This window comes from Gopherus evgoodei, chromosome 13 (assembly GCF_007399415.2).
Source record: "Gopherus evgoodei ecotype Sinaloan lineage chromosome 13, rGopEvg1_v1.p, whole genome shotgun sequence".
Classification (NCBI taxonomy): domain Eukaryota; kingdom Metazoa; phylum Chordata; order Testudines; family Testudinidae; genus Gopherus; species Gopherus evgoodei.
In genome coordinates this window covers 9,416,255-9,435,639 of record NC_044334.1, presented here as the reverse complement: position 1 = coordinate 9,435,639, position 19,385 = coordinate 9,416,255, and the positions used below count along the sequence as shown (strand labels likewise).

The following is a 19,385-nucleotide window of genomic DNA, read 5'->3' as shown; positions in this document are numbered from 1 at the left end:
GCTTGCAGCTTTTGGCCCCCTGGCTCCTTTGAATGGCCACAAAGAGGCTGTAGCTTCATCCCATGAACATTAATCTGTTGAAATGCTTTTCAGTGATTTCAGCAGTAAACATTTCCTCCCATTTCTAGAATCTTTCAGCTCACTGTCATCTCAACGTGGTTTCGGGAGGAGCCTTGAGAAAGATCACTGATCACAGTTGTTTAACTTAATCCAGTTTGGATCAGTCTGTTTACCGTCACCTTTTGCTGACTTTCATAAACAATTTTATAGAACACTCTGAACTGGACTTTTGTTAGGTTGGCCAATTTAGAATACAGGGCTCTGCATAAATGGATCCAATTCCATGGTCCTTATTAGGCAAAACTCCAGCTGGAACCAACCAATAGTTGTTTTACCTCAGTATAAATCTCAAAATTGAGCCCACAGTTGATTTTTGATCATCCTCATCCCATCTGTCTCCCTTCCCTATTTTCCCTCACTCCACTGATTTACGATTCTGGTCTTTTTCCCTGGGCTTCTCATCTAAGTTCATTCTCCCCACTCCCTGATTCTTTGTCCCAGAAGACTACTGAGCCTGTGGAAACACATTTTTCAAATGCTTATTACTTGGCAAAATTTGGGTGGATTTCCCAAGGACAGCAAAAGGCACATCTCTGACACAAAGGCCATCCCCGTCATATATCAATTTCCTGCTCCAAAACATGGGGTGTTAGACCTTCTCAAAGAAAGGGTCACTAACATTTTTTTTGTAAAAAATATATTCCAAAACAATATATTTTTCCTGACTTTGTTTTTGGAAATGGCTAAACTGTTTTGACTGTAATTATATAGAAAATCCTGACGCAGACAACCAGTGTGGAAAATTTCAACCTAAAAGCTCAAAGTCGGGCAAACTTTTAAGCAGCTGAAAACAGGACCTCTTTAATGGGAAGTATCAGGCAACCTTAACAACAGGGAGTGCTTTCAGCTGGATTTAAAATTTATCTAAGAACAGTTTAAACCTTGTTCTCCCCAATGCTAACAGATAATAAATATATTAAAGTAGAGATGGGCTTAAGTAGGAACATTTGGGTCAGAACTTCCAGTGTGCAGTTTGGTCCTTTATAGGCAGATACTCACGGCCAGCTGTGACATTTTGACATATGGCACTATCTCTCACCTACTAGAATAATATGTGCTCATGCTGCATACGCTTCATTTCCCCACCCTTGTGTCTTGCCTAGATACCAAATGGCGGGACCTTTTACCAGCAGCAGAGTGTGGGGAACCCCAGTGGGCCATCTTATATTCTGTCTCAGTCCTGTGGTCTGCCAGGGATATTGGATGTCGGCTCATACATAGAGCCGTGAGTATGCACATGTACTTGGCACGGTTCACCTCTGTCCCTGAAGCCTGTCTCTTCTGTGGCGTGAGGGAGACCCTGGCACATGTGAACCTTCAGTGTGCCAGGCTGCAGCCCCTTTTCTGGCTCCTCCAGAACCTCTTATTGAGGTGCACTTTTCCCTGCACTTGTATATTTACACACCCGATCTGAGGCCCCATGAAGTCACAGGACCACCTCGTCAACCTCCTCCTGGCCATGGCTAAGGTGGCCATTTGCAACACCAGGGAGAGGAGGCTGGTAGAGGAGGGGCCCTGAAATTGCAGGGCTGTCTTTCATTCTTCTATCCACTCATGTATCCGGGCAGAGTTCCTCTGAGCAGCATCCGCCAGCTCTCTTGATGCCTTTGAGGAGCAATGGGCGGTGTCCAGGGTTCTCTGCTTGGTTTCCCCTTCTGGTTCCCTAGTTTTGGCCCTTTGACCCCCACGCCTGTTCCCGTTATTGCCTTTGTTGTCCCTTGAACTTGGTTGGGTTCTGGGTTCAGTAGCTCCTCTCTAGGCTGGGGGAGGGGCTTTTAGCAGTGGCGAGCTAGCGCCCGCTCACGTCCCAGCTTTCAAAAGGACTAGAACAGCCTAAGAACATAAGAACATAAGAACAGCTGTACCAGGTCAGACCAAAGGTCCATCTAGCCTGTATCTGTCTACGGACAGTGGCCAATGCCAGGTGCCCCAGAGGGAGTGAAGCTAACAGGCAATGATCAAGTGATCTCTTTCCTGCCATCCATCTCCATCCTCTGGTGAACAAAGTCTAGGGACACCATTCTTTACCCTTCCTGGCTAATAGCCATTTATGGACTTAACCACTCTAAATTTATCCAGTTCCCTTTTAAACATAGTTATAGTCCCAGCCTTCACAACCTCCTCAGGTAAGGAGTTCCACAAGTTGACTGTGTGCTGTGTGAAGAAGAACTTCCTTTTATTTGTTGTAAACCTGCTACCTATTAATTTCATTTGGTGACCCCTAGCTCTTGTATTATGGGAATAAGTAAATAACTTTTCCTTATCCACTTTTTCTACATGACTCATGATTTTAGTTACCTCTACCATATCCCCCCCTTATTCTCCTCTTTTCCAAGGTGAAGAGGCCTAGCCTCTTTAATCTTTTCTCGTATGGTACCCTCTCCAAACCCCTAATCATTTTAGTTACCCTTTTCTGAACCTTTTCTAGTGCTAGAATATCTTTTTTGAGGTGAGGAGACCACATCTGTACACAGTATTCGAGATGTGGGCGTACCATGGATTTATATAAGGGCAATAATATATTCTCAGTCTTATTCTCTATCCCCTTTTTAATGATTCCTAACATCCTGTTTTCTTTTTTGACCGCCTCTGCGCACTGCATGGACATCTTCAGAGAACTATCCACGATGACACCAAGATCTTTTTCCTGACTCGTTGTAACTAAATTAGCCCTCATCATATTGTATGTATAGTTGGGGTTATTTTTTCCAATGTGCATTACTTTACATTTATCCACATTAAATTTCATTTGCCATTTTGTTGCCCAATCACTTAGTTTTGTGAGATCTTTTTGAAGCTCTTCACAATCTGCTTTGGTCTTAACTATTTTTAGTAGTTTAGTATCATCTGCAAACTTTGCCACCTCACTGTTTACCCCTTTCTTCAGATCATTTATGAATAAATTGAATAGGATTGGTCCTAGGACTGACCCTTGGGGAACACCACTAGTTACCCCTCTCCATTCTGAGAATTTACCATTAATTCCTATCCTTTGTTCCCTGTCTTTTAACCAGTTCTCAATCCATGAAAGGACCTGCCCTTTTACCCCATGACAGCTTAATTTACGTAAGAGCCTTTGGTGAGGGACCTTGTCAAAGGCTTTCTGGCAATCTAAGTACACTACGTCCACTGGATCCCCCTTGTCCACATGTTTGTTGACCCCTTCAAAGAACTCTAATAGATTAGTAAGACACGATTTCCCTTTACAGAAACCATGTTGACTATTGCTCAACCGTTTATGTTTTTTTATGTGTCTGACAATTTTATTCTTAACTATTGTTTCGACTAATTTGCCCAGTACTGACGTTAGACGTACCGGTCTGTAATTGCCAGGATCACCTCTAGAGCCCTTTTTAAATATTGGCATTACATTAGCTAACTTCCAGTCATTGGATACCGAAGCCGATTTAAAGGACAGGTTACAAACCTTAGTTAATAGTTCCGCAACTTCACATTTGAGTTCTTTCAGAACTCTTGGGTGAATGCCCTCTGGTCCTGGTGACTTGTTAATGTTGAGTTTATCAATTATTTCCAAAACCTCCTCTAGTGACACTTCAATCTGTGACGGTTCTTCAGATTTGTCACCTACAAAAGCCAGCTCAGGTTTGGGAATCTCCCTAACATCCTCAGCCGTGAAGACAGAGGCAAAGAATCCATTTAGTTTCTCCGCAATGACTTTATCGTCTTTAAGTGATCCTTTTGTATTTCGATCGTCAAGGGGCCCCACTGGTTGTTTAGCAGGCTTCCTGCTTCTGATGTACTTAAAAAACATTTTGTTATTACCTTTGAAGTTTTTGGCTAGCCGTTCTTCAAACTCCTCTTTGGCTTTTCTGTGTTTGCTGACCTTCAGGCCAGGCTCCAAGACCTGTTTACATAGGTTATTTAGTGAATGTATATTAAAGTGGGTACTGAGGCCCTGGATTTGAAGGCTCATTGAGTTACTTATTGTGTCAAACCAGTTGCTGCAGTGTGTTAATGTATTTTTAAATACTGTACATGCAATCCTGCAGATACCATGCACCTTACACATTGAGAAATACAACATAATACCAAAAAGCTTCACTTGGAACTGCTGATGTGGGTTTTTGGATAAGGACCTGTCCCCTCAGCTAATTTTGCATCTTTGCCTCATGCCGAGTGTGGGACTTGTGGCTGTGGTAGACCTCTACCCTGCCAACACTTATAAATGTGCCTAGTTAAGTAGTTCAGAAGTTTGCAGTACATAATGGAAAAAGCTGCATGCTGACTATTAAGCACGTGTGTTTGCCCGACTGAGGACCTTAATGCTGTCCTTGCCTTTGCTTGCTTGTTGTCATCTTATTAAGACCCCTGATTTTAAATAGAAGGCCTGGTACTAGTGATGTTATGATTTTTAAAAAAACAATGATATGAATGTCAGTGCTGCAGCTAGCTGCGGGCTTGACAGCTGTGAGACCAAAAGCCTTTCTTTGTTCACAGAAACAACCTAGGACACCGAAAGGACAGCGTTAGTGCAAGCTCATCAATTCTGCCTTGCCAACAGGCCTCAACTATGCCCTTGGTGCTGGCAGCACCGCTCTGGCATGGGAACTTAGTTTGCCTCCAGGGTCTATTTGCTTCTTGGCCTCTCTACTGAGACTGAGTGCCAGTTAGTGCCACCTGCCTGTCACGAACCAGGACTCGCCCAAAGCGAGAAAAGTTACAAGAATTCCCAGTGCCTTATACAAGACTTCACAGATTCTCATGGGTCTGTTGGAGTGGATGGCTGGGAAAAAAACAACCCAGAATGGTATTTGTCCTGCGGATTGGGAGGGGCAGGATTAGGGAAAAGCACCTCAGGATCTTGAGGGGGGAGTCGGGGAGAGACTGGAGAAAAACTCCCCAGGATCCTGGGGGGACAGTGGGTGATAGGGTTGCCAACCCTCCATGATTACCTTGGGGTGTCCAGGAATTAAAAAATAATCTTTAATTAAAGACTGTCATGTGATGAAACGTCCAGGAATAGTCCAACCAAAATTGGCAACCCTAGTGGGGGAGTTGGAGAAAAACTGCCCAGGATCTGGGGGGAGGGAAGGTGGGGAAATTGGAGAACAGCTCCCCAGGATCATTGGGGAGGAGGTGGGGGGCTGGAGAGAAGCTCCGCAGGATCTGGGGGGGGGTGTTTGAGAAAAGTTCCCCAGGATCTTTGGTGGGGTGGTGGAGAGAAGCTCCCCAGGATCTGGGGGGAGGTGTTGGAGAAGCTCCCCAGGATGTGTGGAAGGGCGGGGGTGGGGGTGTTGGAGAAGCTCCCCAGGGTCTGTGGGGGTGGGGTGGAGAGAAGCTCCCTAGGACCTTGGGGGGTGTGGAGAAGCTTCCCAGGATCTGGGGGGATAGAGAAGCTCCCCAGGATCTGTGTGTGTGGGAGGGTGTTGGAGAAGCTCCCCAGGATCTGTGTGTGTGTGGGGGGAGGATAGAGAACCTCCCCAGGATCTGTGTGTGTGTTGGGGGAGGTGTTGGAGAAGCTCCCCAGGCTCTGTGTGAGTGGGGGGGGGGTGTTGGAGAAGCTCCCCAAGATCTGTGTGTGTGTTGGGGGGGGTGTTGGAGAAGCTCCCCAGGATCTGTGGGGGTAGGGGGAGGATAGAGAAGCTCCCCAGGATCTGTGGGGGGGGGGGGGCGGGGGTGTTGGAGAAGCTCCCCAGGATCTGTGTGTGTGTGTGTGGGGGGTGTTGGAGAAGCTCCCCAGGCTCTGTGTGTGTGTGTGTGTGTGGGAGGGTGTTGGAGAAGCTCCCCAGGATCTGTGTGTGTGTGTGTGGGGGGGTGTTGGAGAAGCTCCCTAGGATCTCTGTGTGTGTGTGTGTGGGGGGTGTTGGAGAAGCTCCCTAGGATCTGTGTGTGTGTGTGTGGGGGGGGTGTTGGAGAAGCTCCCTGGGATCTGTGTGTGTGTGTTGGAGGGGGGGGTGTTGGAGAAGCTCCCCAGGCTCTGTGTGCATGGGGGGGTGTTGGAGAAGCTCCCCAGGATCTGTGTGTTGGGGGGGGTGTTGGAGAAGGTCCCCATGATCTGTGTGTTGGGGGGGTGTTGGAGAAGCTCCGCAGGCTCTGTGGGGGTGGGGGTTGGAGAACCTCCCCAGGATCTGCGGAGGGGGGAACAGAGAAGCTCCCCCCGATGGGGAGGATAGAGAAGCTACCTAGGGTCTGTGTGTGTGTTGGGGGGGGTGTTGGAGAAGCTCCCCAGGATCTGTGTGTTGGGGGGGTGTTGGAGAAGCTCCCCAGGCTGTGTGCGTGGGGGGGTGTTGGAGAAGCTCCCCAGGATCTGTGTGTTGGGGGGGGTGTTGGAGAAGCTCCCCAGGCTCTGTGTGCGTGGGGGGGTGTTGGAGAAGCTCCCCAGGATCTGTGTGTTGGGGGGGGGTTGGAGAAGCTCCCCAGGCTCTTTGTGCGTGGGGGGGTGTTGGAGAAGCTCCCCAGGATCTGTGTGTTGGGGGGGGTTGGAGAAGCTCACCAGGCTCTGTGTGCGTCGGGGGGTGTTGGAGAAGCTCCCCAGGATCTGTGTGTTGGGGGGGGTTGGAGAAGCTCCCCAGGATCTGTGTGTTGGGGGGGTGTTGGAGAAGCTCCCCAGGCTCTGTGTGCGTGGGGGGGTGTTGGAGAAGCTCCCCAGGATCTGTGTGTTGGGGGGGGTGTTGGAGAAGCTCCCCAGGCTCTGTGTGTGTGGGGGGGGTGTTGGAGAAGCTCCCCAGGATCTGTGTGTTGGGGGGGGTTGGAGAAGCTCCCCAGGCTCTTTGTGCGTGGGGGGGTGTTGGAGAAGCTCCCCAGGATCTGTGTGTTGGGGGGGGGTTGGAGAAGCTCACCAGGCTCTGTGTGCGTCGGGGGGTGTTGGAGAAGCTCCCCAGGATCTGTGTGCATGGGGGGGTGTTGGAGAAGCTCCCCAGGCTCTGTGGGGGTGGGGGGAGGATAGAGAAGCTCCCCAGGATCTGTGTGTGCGTGGGGGGGTGTTGGAGAAGCTCCCCAGGCTCTGTGGGGGTGGGGGGGTGTTGGAGAAGCTCCCCAGGATCTGTGTGTTGGGGGGGTGTTGGAGAAGCTCCCCAGGATCTGTGTGCGTGGGGGGGTGTTGGAGAAGCTCCCCAGGATCTGTGTGTTGGGGGGGTGTTGGAGAAGCTCCCCAGGATCTGTGTGTTGGGGGGGGTGTTGGAGAAGCTCCCCAGGCTCTGTGGGGGTGGGGGGAGGATAGAGAAGCTCCCCAGGATCTGTGTGTGCGTCGGGGGGTGTTGGAGAAGCTCCCCAGGATCTGTGTGTTGGGGGGGTGTTGGAGAAGCTCCCCAGGATCTGTGTGCATGGGGGGGTGTTGGAGAAGCTCCCCAGACTCTGTGGGGGTGGGGGGAGGATAGAGAAGCTCCCCAGGATCTGTGTGTGCGTGGGGGGGTGTTGGAGAAGCTCCCCAGGATCTGTGTGTTGGGGGGGTGTTGGAGAAGCTCCCCAGGCTCTGTGGGGGTGGGGGGAGGATAGAGAAGCTCCCCAGGATCTGTGTGTGCGTGGGGGGGTGTTGGAGAAGCTCACCAGGCTCTGTGTGCGTCGGGGGGTGTTGGAGAAGCTCCCCAGGCTCTGTGGGGGTGGGGGGGTGTTGGAGAAGCTCCCCAGGATCTGTGGAGGGGGGAACAGAGAAGCTCCCCCGGCTGGGGAGGCTAGAGAAGCTACCTAGGGTCTGTGGAGTGGGGGGGGGGGGGGGAAGCTCCCCAGCCGCCTGGTCCTCGGGGCGGGGAGGGAGGCGGGGCGCGAAACAGCCTCGCTCGGTTCCGCAGCCCAAGGCCGCCCCCGCCCCCGCCCCCGCCCCGCGCTGGCCGCTGTGGCCGGGTGTCCCGCTGCGGGGGCGGGGGCAGGGCCGGCAGTTCCCCGCCCGGCGCTGGGCAGAGCCGGCCGAGGGGGCGGGCCCGGCCCGGCCCGGCCGGAGGGGATAAAATCGCGGCGCTGGCTGCAGCTGAGCCGCGGGCGGACGGGCGGGCAGCGAGGCCCGGCTGGTGGCTGCGAGGGACGCGGCTCTGCTCGCCATGGCCGCCCCCGCGGGGCGCGGAGTGCCCCTGGCGCTGGGGCTGAGCGGGCTGTTGTTCGCCCTGTGCGGCCTCGTCCTGCTCTTCGTCCTGCCCAGCCTGGTGCGGGACCAGGTCATCAAGGTGAGAGCCGCGCCGGGGGCTGCATCCTGCGCTGGACCGACCCGCGCTGGCGTCCCCTTTGCCAGCCCCCAGCGCCCAGGTTCTCCCCGCTACAGCTGCCAGGCCTTGTGGGCTCTGAGGTCACTGCTAGTGATAGGACAGGGTGAGAAGCTGGTAGAAATCTAACTGAATCTATTGGGGCTGAGATGCTGCTGGGACAACTTCTTGCAAACTATTTCTCTTGCAAGTGGAGGTAAAAGCAGGACGATGTTCTCGGGCAGTAGTTCTCAACCAGGGGTCTGGAGCCCCCGTGGGGGCCTCAAGCAGGTTTTGGGGGTCTCCAAGCAGGGCCAGCTTTAGACTTGCTGGGGCCCTGGGCAGAAAGCTGAAGTCCCGCTGCATGGGGCTGAAGCCCAGGTCCCTGAGCCCTGCCACCCAGGGTTGAAGCTGAACCCTGAGCAATGTAGCTTCATGGGGTGGGGCCCCTGTGACATGGAGGGGCCCAGGCAATTGCCCTGCTTGCTACCCCCCTAATGCCACCCTGGCTTTTAGATGCCGACAACCAGTTACTGCAGCACAGGTTGGTTGTGGTGTTTTTATAGCATGTTGGGGGGAAGAGGGTGGCTCAGAAAGGAAAAAAGTTGAGCACCCCTGTGTTGTCAGAGGTGTTGTCAGATGCTACCGGTGTGGTGCACTGCTCTCTCCTTGTTGGTATCACTCGGCTGCATGGGTGTGTTCCCTCTGTGTGCTGCCCCAGCTCTGCGCAGATAGCTGACACAGCAGACCCGAAGAGAACCCCCCAATGACCACAGAGTCTAGTGAGGTACGAAGGCACGTCGGCCAGGTTTATTGCCGTATTGGACACAACGATAGTTCCCCTAGATTGTTACTCTAGTAAAAGGCATACTACTACTATGTGCCCACGGTCAATGGACTCGGCTCAGTCAGTGGTGGGACTTTCCACTGCCCCCTCGGCTGGACAAAGACACTGCCCCAGGGATGTATTCTTATACACAGGTACAAACAAGTTACACATCACTCCTGACGTATTGAGGTACAACCCTTCTACGTAGTAAGGTGCCGCCTTTCACCTTGTACATGTTGGTTTGAACAAAACTCTATCCATCATTTTATCCTTTTGCCCCCGTCATTGGGATGGGTCGGCCTGTTCTTTCTTATCTGTGGAATGTATAAGGTGTTCTGGTACTGTGTATATACTTTGGTATGCTAGGTGAATATCTATTTATGCAACATCAGCCCTTTCCTTGCCAACATCTGTGAACCGAGCTGGCCTTCAGCTCACAGCTTGACTTTGCTTTTTAGCTAAGTCTTGACCATTACTTTAGTTCAGGCCTCATACTGGGCCTTTATCAGGGCCTTCACTTACTGCACCCTGCTCTAAAGGATGTGTAAAATGCACCTTTTTTTCTTTTGCTTGTTCGTGCTGGCTACGGAAGCTTAATGAAGGCTGATAGCCTTGCCCCCCATTGCAGTAGGAAATATCAGGTCATATGGCACTGTGCTCCTGACTGTAGCAGTCAGCATTTACAACAAAAGGTTCAGTAGCTGCTAGCTGAAAATGCTGCACCTCAGCTGAAATAATGCACTGGAGCTAGAGAGAAGTGCAGCTGAGCAGAGGCTTAATGTCAAAGGAGAGCTTCATGTAACTGGCACTAACCATTTCCAGTGAGTTAATCAGGGCCCCTTTCTGATGACTCTGAGGGGGGCTGAGGAGTTAGTTGTTCGTGCATCTCCGAGCTTTTAATTGTTTGAGTAAAGCCCGTTCCAAAGGCTTTCTTTGATTGCATCAATCCCTTCACTCCCAGGAGATAGCTGATCTCAGTATGTCAGAGATCTGGGGTTGGAGGGGCTGCTAGCTCTCTGCTCTTGCTCCTATTTCTTCATAACCCCACAAATAATAATGCCTACATCTTTCATTGGTGGTTTTACCATGAAAGTGATGATCACATGGGAATAGTGGAGTATCTTGTAGGGCCACATGTAGGTGGGGATGGAAGGTGGGAAGTGATAATCAGATCCTCAGTTTGAAGTGTACAATGCATGTGTCTTCCTCCCAGGAAGGCCAAACGCAAGCAACGGGGTCTGTGGCTTGGAAGGAAATGGAACTTGGCTGCTTTTGGGTGGGTGATGGTGGTAAGCTCTCCACAGATTCCCTGAGCAGAAGTTGAGTGGAAGGGGAAGCATGTGGGTGCATATAAAGGAATATGCTGAGTTCAGCAGGGTTGCAGCAGAGCTGCCAGACTCTGCTTGTGGCCTGTTGATGACCCTTCCTTTCCAGCAGGATTTAAATCTTCACTTATTCTAGCTCTGTCGCTTCAAGAAAACCGGTGTGGTATTGTCTTCTGAGCTTGTGGCTTTGTGAGAAATTGTGCCCCCTCCCATACATGTGGTGTAAACTCTTCTGGCTTGCGTTCTTGTATTCCTCTGCAAACCATGCCTACATGAACTGCTTCAAGCCCCAGCTACAGCATGGAACACAGCAGCTGTGACTGCGTGGGAGGAACAGGAAGGACACTTACTACAGATCCTTGGTAGTTAAGTAGCAGGCTTCCATCTAGTGGATCTGAACTAACCCTATCCCTTTCCACAAGTTTTATGGAGACTGGAAAGCTGTTCATGATGTTCCTACCAAGTGCTGAATTCATCTCGTCGCTGTAGGGAGACTTCTCTAGATCTCCAGTCTAGCAGTGCTAGAGTAAACAGTCTGTCGGACGTTAAAGTTTTAGGGGGAGACTTTCAAAGAGATAAATGGCTGTTAGATGTCAACTGCCACTTGCATCTTTGTAAATTCCCCCCTGAATTCTGATTCAGGGATTTGTAACGCCAGGTTAAAAAAGGTCTTGAGCAATTCTAGCATATGCTGGGATCTTAGGGGCTCAAAGGAAGAGCAGGGGATGCTAAGTAGCTCCCTTGTGTCTAAATGATAAGCCCTGTGAAGCGTGTGTTAGACTTTATACTACTAAAACCTCCACTGATCATAATGGAGAATTGAAACCACTTGCAAGCAGTTGCTTGTCTGACTTGCCAAACACAATTCCCCTCAACCTGTGCCCCCGGTTGGTTGATGCAACTTCTAGTCCAGAGACCCTAGTGGTGATGTCATCAGATGATGCTGTGCTCTGAAGAGGCTAAAGGTCTCCTCCAGCATTGGGTTGTGTCTGCAGATATGTCCATTATCTCCTGGTGGGCTGAGTGAAGGGAATCTCATTTGTAGGTGAGGTGTGCCCTTAGCCATATCTGAAAGAAGGCTAAAGATGGGCCAATCAAGCTGAGATTTTACCTATCCCTAGCATTTATAGTCATCCAATCTAGATGAATTAAGCAGTGATTGGCTAGAAAGACTGGGAAAGTCCTCCACGGGGGCGGGAAGAAGGCTATCTTGCAGAATGTTAACTGTACCAGTGAAAACTTGACTTTTAATTAGGTTTGTGGAGTCTCTTTTGCCTGAAGACTTCTGGGCTCTAGACATTTAAAATAAACTTTGACCCAGTCACCCCAGAATGCTACCAAATTGAGTCACATTGTTTTCAGTGAAGTTGCATGGTGGTAACTGAAAGCAGATTTGGCTGTGTGAGCTAGGCTTGGCAAATGGGTCACTTGGCTGCTCAAATAATAGGACCTCACCCACATTGCCTCTCTTTTATTGGTCTGACTTCTGTTGATAAGCTACGCAGATGTGAAGAAGAGCTCTGTGTAGCTCAAATTCTCACCAATGGAAGTTGGTGCAATAAAAGAGATGACCTCACCAACCTCATCCCTGTAATACCATGGGACTGACACCTACAACTGCACCGCGTAAGGCCTGGTCAAATGTCAGTTGACCACCTATTTGATCACTGTTAAATATTCTGGCAAGAAGGCCTTGATGTAACCTAAATATTTGACTGCATGATAGTAACCAGCCTAACAGGGTATCACTTGTTATGCCATCTGCTGGATGTGGGTTAGGGGGAGGGGAAGAGACAAAATAATTGAATATAAAGCCTCTTGATTGGCTGGAATCTTCTACACTAGCTTTGTATAGCAGACCATAAACCTATGCAGTGGCTTACAAAGCACATTCAACAAGTTAAGACACAGTCCCTGCCCTGAAGTGTTTATAGTCTAAACTGACCAGACAAACCTATAGAAACTAACCGGAAGGGAGTGCAGGAGGGACTTCATTTCATTGTATAACAATTTTTTTCTGAGCTAAAATAACTCTGTTAAATCTAGGTTTTTGCTAATTAGACATAAATATCTATCTAAGCCAGTTGGAGACCATCAAGTCATACTCTTTGTTCTAGTAAATGAGTGCATTTAAAATATTTGACTGTTTTGATGTGTGATCATTCTTGACCAATAGTCAACCGATCAATTTATTTTTGGACCAGTCAGTGTCCCAACCTTACGGTAAATGAATCTGAGCTTTTGACTGATATGATTAATGCCTTATTGCTATAGCAGAATCTGTCTCTGGCGAATTCTACAGGAAGTTCTGAAAAGACCGTGTGTCTTCATAAGAAGCATTAAGATGGATTAAAAGCTGACAGTTCGATTAATGCTGTGTAGCTAATGTCCTTCTACTGTTCTTTCCCTTCTGCAATGGGGGCATGCAGGCCAACAGGTCTGGCATGTATGCAGTTATCTGCAGCCATGCCACCATGAAGCAGTTTCAGGGGTGGCTCCAGGCACCAGCGCACCAAGCATGTGCCTGGGGCAGCAAGCCACAGGGAGCACTCTGCCAGTCGCTGTGAGGGTGGCAGGCAGGTTGCCTTTGGCAGCATGCCTGCGGAGGGTCTGCTGGTCCCGTGGCTTCGGTGGACCTCCCGCAGGCTGCTGCCAAATTCACAGGACCGGGGACCTCCTGCAGGCAAGCTGCCGAAGGCAGCCTGCCTGCCGTGCTTGGGGCAGCAAAATACCTAGAGCCGCCCCTGAGTAGTTTGCAGCAAGGATGATTGCTAAAGAGTCCTGACTCTTCAGTGTGTGAAACACCCAGAGCTCCAATAGACCAATTCAAAAATCCCAACACTTTACTTGAATAAGGCATTAAGCATAACCTAAATTCTCCCTTCTGTTATGTCCATGCCAACCCCGCTGGCTCAAATTTTCGATGTGGCACGAACTGCTCTCAAAGTGAGGAAAGGCACTATGGTGATCAAAAGTAGGTAGGCTCTTAACTTCCATTGATTTCAAGACCCTAAACACTTTGGAGGATCTGGGCTTAAGTGTGTCTAGAATTAAAAATCCTAGCTTTCACGATGTAACAATCAGTAAAATCCATCCCCACTCCTCCATGACCAAGCTGTTAGCTGGCAGACCAATGGAACTCCTGGTGTAAAGAGGGATGTGGAGAAGAGAGATCAGAGCACTAGGTTGGGAAAAGTCAGATTCACACTTCAGTTTGCTTGCTGCACTTGAGTTCACATTGCCAAGTCCTGTTGCGGGATCAGTTAGTACACTGGCTCATTTTGCTAGCAAGGCAGAGCTGTTTTGGGTTGCATACTACAGAAATTCAGCAGACAGAGTGCTGCAGCAATAGAGAACGTTGGCAGACCATGTGCTGTTTATAGCACTTACTCACTCTACTGCCAGAAAGTAAATAGCTTGTGTAAGGTGTGGGAAAGAGTGGGAGAACTTGAATCACTGCCTTGGGGTGGTAGGAGAACCGTTTGCGTATTTCCTGCAAGATAGGGAGCCTCTGCTTAGCATTCAAATCCCACTATGGCAAAGCAGAGTGGGGAAAAAGACCAGCATGATTGTGTTGCTTGGAAATATGGATGTCATCTTGGCTATGGTCCTAGATATCCACAAATAATTCAGAAAGACTTCTCGGTGCTTGTTAGTTTTGTAGTAGCTCCAAATTATCAGCAAAAATTAACACCTCCCCCTCCAAAGGACATCATGCCACCGGGTGAGTCTTGTGGCCCAACATCTACAATGTCATATGATACTAGGTTTCACCCTTAAGCATGAAAGCAGTAGAAGTAAGTGGAAGGTCATCCTATTTTCTGGTATTATGTGCTTCTTTAATCCTCAAGTGATATAACTCTTGAATTAAGCAAGACAATGCTTGGGTTTTTAGGTAGAAAGGAATTTGTTTGGGTTCATAAATCCAATCTTTGCGCTCACATCACATGAAGAGTCACTTGAGCTGAAGTAAAACAAATCTTGTGTGTTCAGTAAAACTGCTGCTGTAAGAATCACTGGGTAGTGGCCGTTCTTATGTTCTCCTTTCCTATCCTCTGCTGCATTATTGCAGTGACCCTAAAAATCCTTCCCTATCTCCAACCCTCCCAGTGAATGGGCGTCTCAGCTTCCATCCTTCTGTCTGAGGACTGTACAGGGATAACTCTCTTAAAACTGTTATCTAATGGCATGATAGAGCACCACATTTTTACTTCACTCCCTTCCCCAGGGTTGAGCTTGCTGGCTCCATAGCACTGGCTTGCTGCAAATGCAACAAATACAAATAGAACTTGCACTAGATTAAGGATCTATTGGCTATGGTGCAGGTTGTGTTTGGGAGATCTTCTAGCAGGAAGAATCCACTTAAATACTTCCCTGCTCACCTAAGTTCATTTAAACTAATTTCTTCAGTACTGGACACATGCAGTCTGACTGTCAGCCAGAGTGTTGCAGACCACTTATTGAAAGATGGTTGGCCTTGCCTATTCCAGTATTTGTGTTCTGTCACGAGTTTACTAGTATCTCTTGTAACATCTTTATCATGGTCTCCAGGGTTCTGGCAAAGCTTAACTCCAGTGTTACTGACTCGTTGGCAGAAACCCTTTGCAATATCAGCTAAAAGTTTTCACATGCCTCTGAGCTTAAATGCTGTCTCAACTATGGCATATGTTCACGAGGTCTAAAATGTCTTGTAACTTCCACAGTACAAATTGTCAACACTTAATCTCAATATCTTATCTGTTGCATAAGATATATTTTGAAAGCTTGTCTTAATTTGAGGGGAAGCCTAACTTGGAGTAAGGCTGGTCATATGACAACATTGTAAGTCCTATTCAATTGCTGTTGTACACGCAGAACTGCATGAAAGGAAGCTGTGGATCTGGGAGGCTTAAACTGGTAGTTACAAAACAAGCTTTGAGCATTGTTTGTGAATGGCACATACCAGTTTGGGACGACAAATGAGATTTGCTGTTCATGGTCAGGCCTTGGGTCACTTAATCTGTGCCAGTGTCCGAGGATCCAGAATCCATACTACACCTCATCAGTAGCACACAGTGTACACATTGCAGGGGCAATTCATTGCTAACAGTCTCAAGGCCTACCTGACTTAGTAGCTCTGTGTTGCTAAAATCTGGTATGTGACTGGTTCAGGCAGTGCTTACTGCTGGCCTTAATACCAGCTGCCTGGATGAATTTGCTGTACACAAGCAACAGCAGATTCTAGTATTTTTATAGAAAGCCAAATTAACACAAACTACAATTAACCTCAAGCTGCCTTTTGCAGCTCCACAGGGAACTGAGAGCTGAGGACTCCTGCCATCTAATATTTGCTCTGTCACTTGTGGCCTTCAAGTCACTTGACTCTGGCATCTCTGTAGGTAAAATCAGACATCTACTTACTGCCTTTGGGGTGTCATGAGTGAGTGTCTATGAAGCATTAAGTGCTGTGTATTGTATACAGGTGGGATAAGGACAGGGGGATCAAGGGAGGCAGAAGAGAGGCGAATACAAGCAGGTGAGGAGGGTGGACAACAGAATAGGGGATGAATAAGATTCCAGGAACAAAGAGAGGAGGTTTTGCTCTTCAGAGACTGAAAAGTATTGGCTATAAAAGCATGGGATAGCAGCCCTATAAATGGAAGGCAAGGAAGGAACAAAGGGATAACAGATGTAGTGGGGGGTAGACAAGAGAAGGTCCAACTCAAGTGAATCCTTTCTGCTCACCATTTCCTACTAGATGTTTGATCTCTCCAAGCTCAGTGATGAGAACGGGGTGGCTGTCCCTAGCACTTATCTTAATATTGCAGGTGACTCCAGATTCTATAGTGGAGGGACTGGGAGAATCTGAATAAATCAATTTGTCAAATGTGCACAGCCTTCCACTGGCTGGGGACCTGGTGGAGGGCATGTCCCTGGTGATCTGAAGGAAGAACCTTCAGAACAGCTGTGCCTTGCTTCTTGTGCCCCTTCAGAGGCTGGTGGTGGTCCAAAGACCTTCTCTGTCCCACCCCCTATAAAATGAGCCCACTGAGTTAGCATGACCCTTCTCAAGATACTGTGGCCAGCCCTGTGCCTGATGGTGACCACAGTGAATGGGCATTGGTAGGGCAAAAGTGGGGTACCTTTAAAGCTGTTCACATATTGACTGCAAAATACTGCTGGTATTCTTAAATCACTCTGATGCAGATAATCGGAGCATCTTAAATCTGTTTAGTAATGGGCATCATGTAAAACTAACATCAATGGGATGCAGAGTTCTGAGCCTTTCATGTGGCTTTCCTTTTTAAAGACCAGACTGGAACAAAACTGCACAAAGCAGGATAGGTGCTGAAATTTCTTAACTGATTATTAACCACTTTAATCTGGTTCCATAAGTGTCTTGAGTTACTGTAATCATTTGAATGGAATTTAAACCCACTTACAAAGGAAGGAAACAAATAATAGAATATCAGGGTTGGAATGGACCTCCAAGAGGTCATCTAGTTCAGCCTCCTGCCCAAAGCAGGACCAATCCCCAGACAGATTTTTGCCCCAGATCCCTAAATCTCTCCCCCTCCCCCCCCAGGATTGGGCTCACAACACTGGGTTTAACAGGCCAATGCTCAAACCACTGAGCTATCCCTCCCCTGTGAAACTAACCATTGAACATGCACCAAATCAAATATCAAAAATGAGAAATCCAATTTTACTTGTTCTTGATCTCCCCATAAGATGGGGTTCATTTTAACTGATTCAGCAGAGCAAAATTCCATCCCCAGACCTGCTTCAGTTTGAGCATTGTATGCCTGGGGCTTGTAAAATCTCTGGGGCAAGGACCTTATCTTTATATATATTTTTAATACATAGATGCTAGCGTACAGTAAATCACTCCACACAACTTACCTGTCTCAAGCCTATTGAGAGTTAAGGCTTTGTAAAATCTCTCATTAAAAGCCCTGGAAATGCTTCTTATAACACCAAAATCTTCAAGATCCATAATACAGCAGAGGCATATTCAGTCGAGCCGTCTTTCCTTAGTTCCCCTCTCTATGATCCTTTCTTCATTTGATGCATGCTTATAAAGACACCAGACCTTGAACATTCTTGTCAGAGTCCACCTGGTAACTAGACATATGTCATGTCACCTTGGATGGTAGGTTGGGACATGGGTTGCAGTCAGAGGGAGCAAGGAAGGCTCTGTGTAATCTGGATCTGGTGGAAGTACTTCTCCAATTAGAATAGCTAAAATCGTGTTGCTTTCTGCAGCACTCCAGCTCTGAGCCATGTTACTTAATAGAACCTCTTTCTCTTATTCTGAAGGAAGTTTTTGCTTGTCTGAGGACAAACAAGCTGAGTTTTGTTGTATCCTTTCTCTTCCTGCCTTATGCCTGACTGAGTAGTGACTTAACCCCTCACTGGAGGAGAAACACCAAAGCTGATGCTTTGATGCCCATTTGATGATGCTCTTGTACCAAATAGGACTTTGTACAGTTTTCAAACAGAGAACCATAAGCCATGTCCTCTCAATATCACTTGAGTCCCTGACAGTCAATAACTTAACAAGCTGTAAGGTTCCCTCTGCCCCTCTTAGGAGAGAGTGCAGTGCCCTTTCCCAGATATACCTGTGACATGCTTTACCTTGGAGCATCTTGTAACCTCCATATTCCTCATTTTTATATAATCGTGATCTTGCATATAAAGCATTCCCTGTAAGGTATCTGGGGAAAGGTTATGACCTGCTGAAAGTCTTTTCTCTATCCACATATGTATATTAATGCATATGAAGTTATGAGAATTGTATTTGGTTGTCACTAAAACATGCTGCAAGTTGGGGAATCAGCCAGATTAGCTCCCCAGAGGTAGTAGCAAGGAAAGTAACACCCAGGCAGGGTTTCAAACCACCCATCAACCATTGGTCCATCAAGGGAGCTACAATTCAGTGACTCCCTGCATGAGGCCACACTAGAGGATTGCTCAACCTTGCCCGGAAACTCAGCAATGCCCTGACATGCCTGAACTTGTTTTCCAAGCACATGGGCTGAGGGTATAAAACAGAGTGGACACATACTGGCCCTTCTCCTGCCCCCACCTACATTACAAGCAACCAAGACACTGAGAAGACACCACCAGAGGAGATTGGCCCAAGTTCAAGGAACAAACCTGTATATTAAGGATTGGAATATCCAGTGGGATGAGGAAAAACTGCTTGGTCTAGTTGCTGCTCAGCCTAATAGGGTTGAATTTAGACTGCATGGTTATGTTTTACTACTTTTAATAACTAATGCTGATTTTTTGCCTATCACTTAAAATCTAACTCTTATGGTCAGTACACTTGTTTTACTGTTCATCTTTACCAAAGTTTGTATGAAGTGTGGGCAAATCTGCGTAGGTCTCGTGCCGGCTGGTGTATGTCCACTTTCCATTGTTGAAGTGGTGAACCCACCAATCGGCACTGCCCATCTTGAGCAGTGCAAGACTGTATATTCCTGAGGTACAGTGCTGGGAGGACTTGGCTCTGGTCCCTTTCTCTGTATGATTCATGAGTGGATCTGGGAGCATTCATGCAATCTAGCCAGGTGTGGGGCTTCACATGCTTTTGTGCTGAGTGATCACAGCACCTGGAGGGGTTTGCTGCTGGTCACTAGCAAGGCATTGTGAGAGACAGCCCAGGCTGGAGAGAGTTAAGGAGGCACAGCAATCTTACATCCCTGGGGGGGATCCCATTAGTAGCAAAGTTGTCTCAATCCATGCAGGTAGGGTTCCTGGGAAGTCAGTGGGCCTCATGTAGATCAGCCTGCAGGATCAAGGGCTTTATCTCCTTCCTCCATGTGCTGCTACTATGTGTACCTCCAATGAGCAGGCTTTTCTGGGGAGGTGCAGTTGTACAAACAAACATAGCCAAGTTGAATCCAGAGAGAGAGGTGCTCTCTACATAGATTCTTTGGCAATCCAGAGAGTCTTGTATCCTGCTGTCACTATGGAATTTGAGCAACAAAAGAA

At 48.3% G+C, this 19,385-nt stretch overlaps 1 protein-coding gene across 2 annotated transcripts in view; it reads left to right on the top strand.

Moving 5' to 3' along the window:
• The first annotated feature begins 8,074 nt into the window (after window positions 1-8,074).
• SCARB1 (scavenger receptor class B member 1) overlaps window positions 8,075-19,385 on the top strand; it is a 38,320-nt gene continuing 27,009 nt past the window's right edge. For both annotated transcript variants that reach the window (XM_030582912.1, XM_030582913.1), the window contains exon 1: window positions 8,075-8,237. In XM_030582912.1, coding sequence (XP_030438772.1) covers window positions 8,115-8,237 — 123 coding nt within the window. In that variant the 5' untranslated portion in view covers window positions 8,075-8,114. The remainder of the gene's footprint in view (window positions 8,238-19,385) is intronic.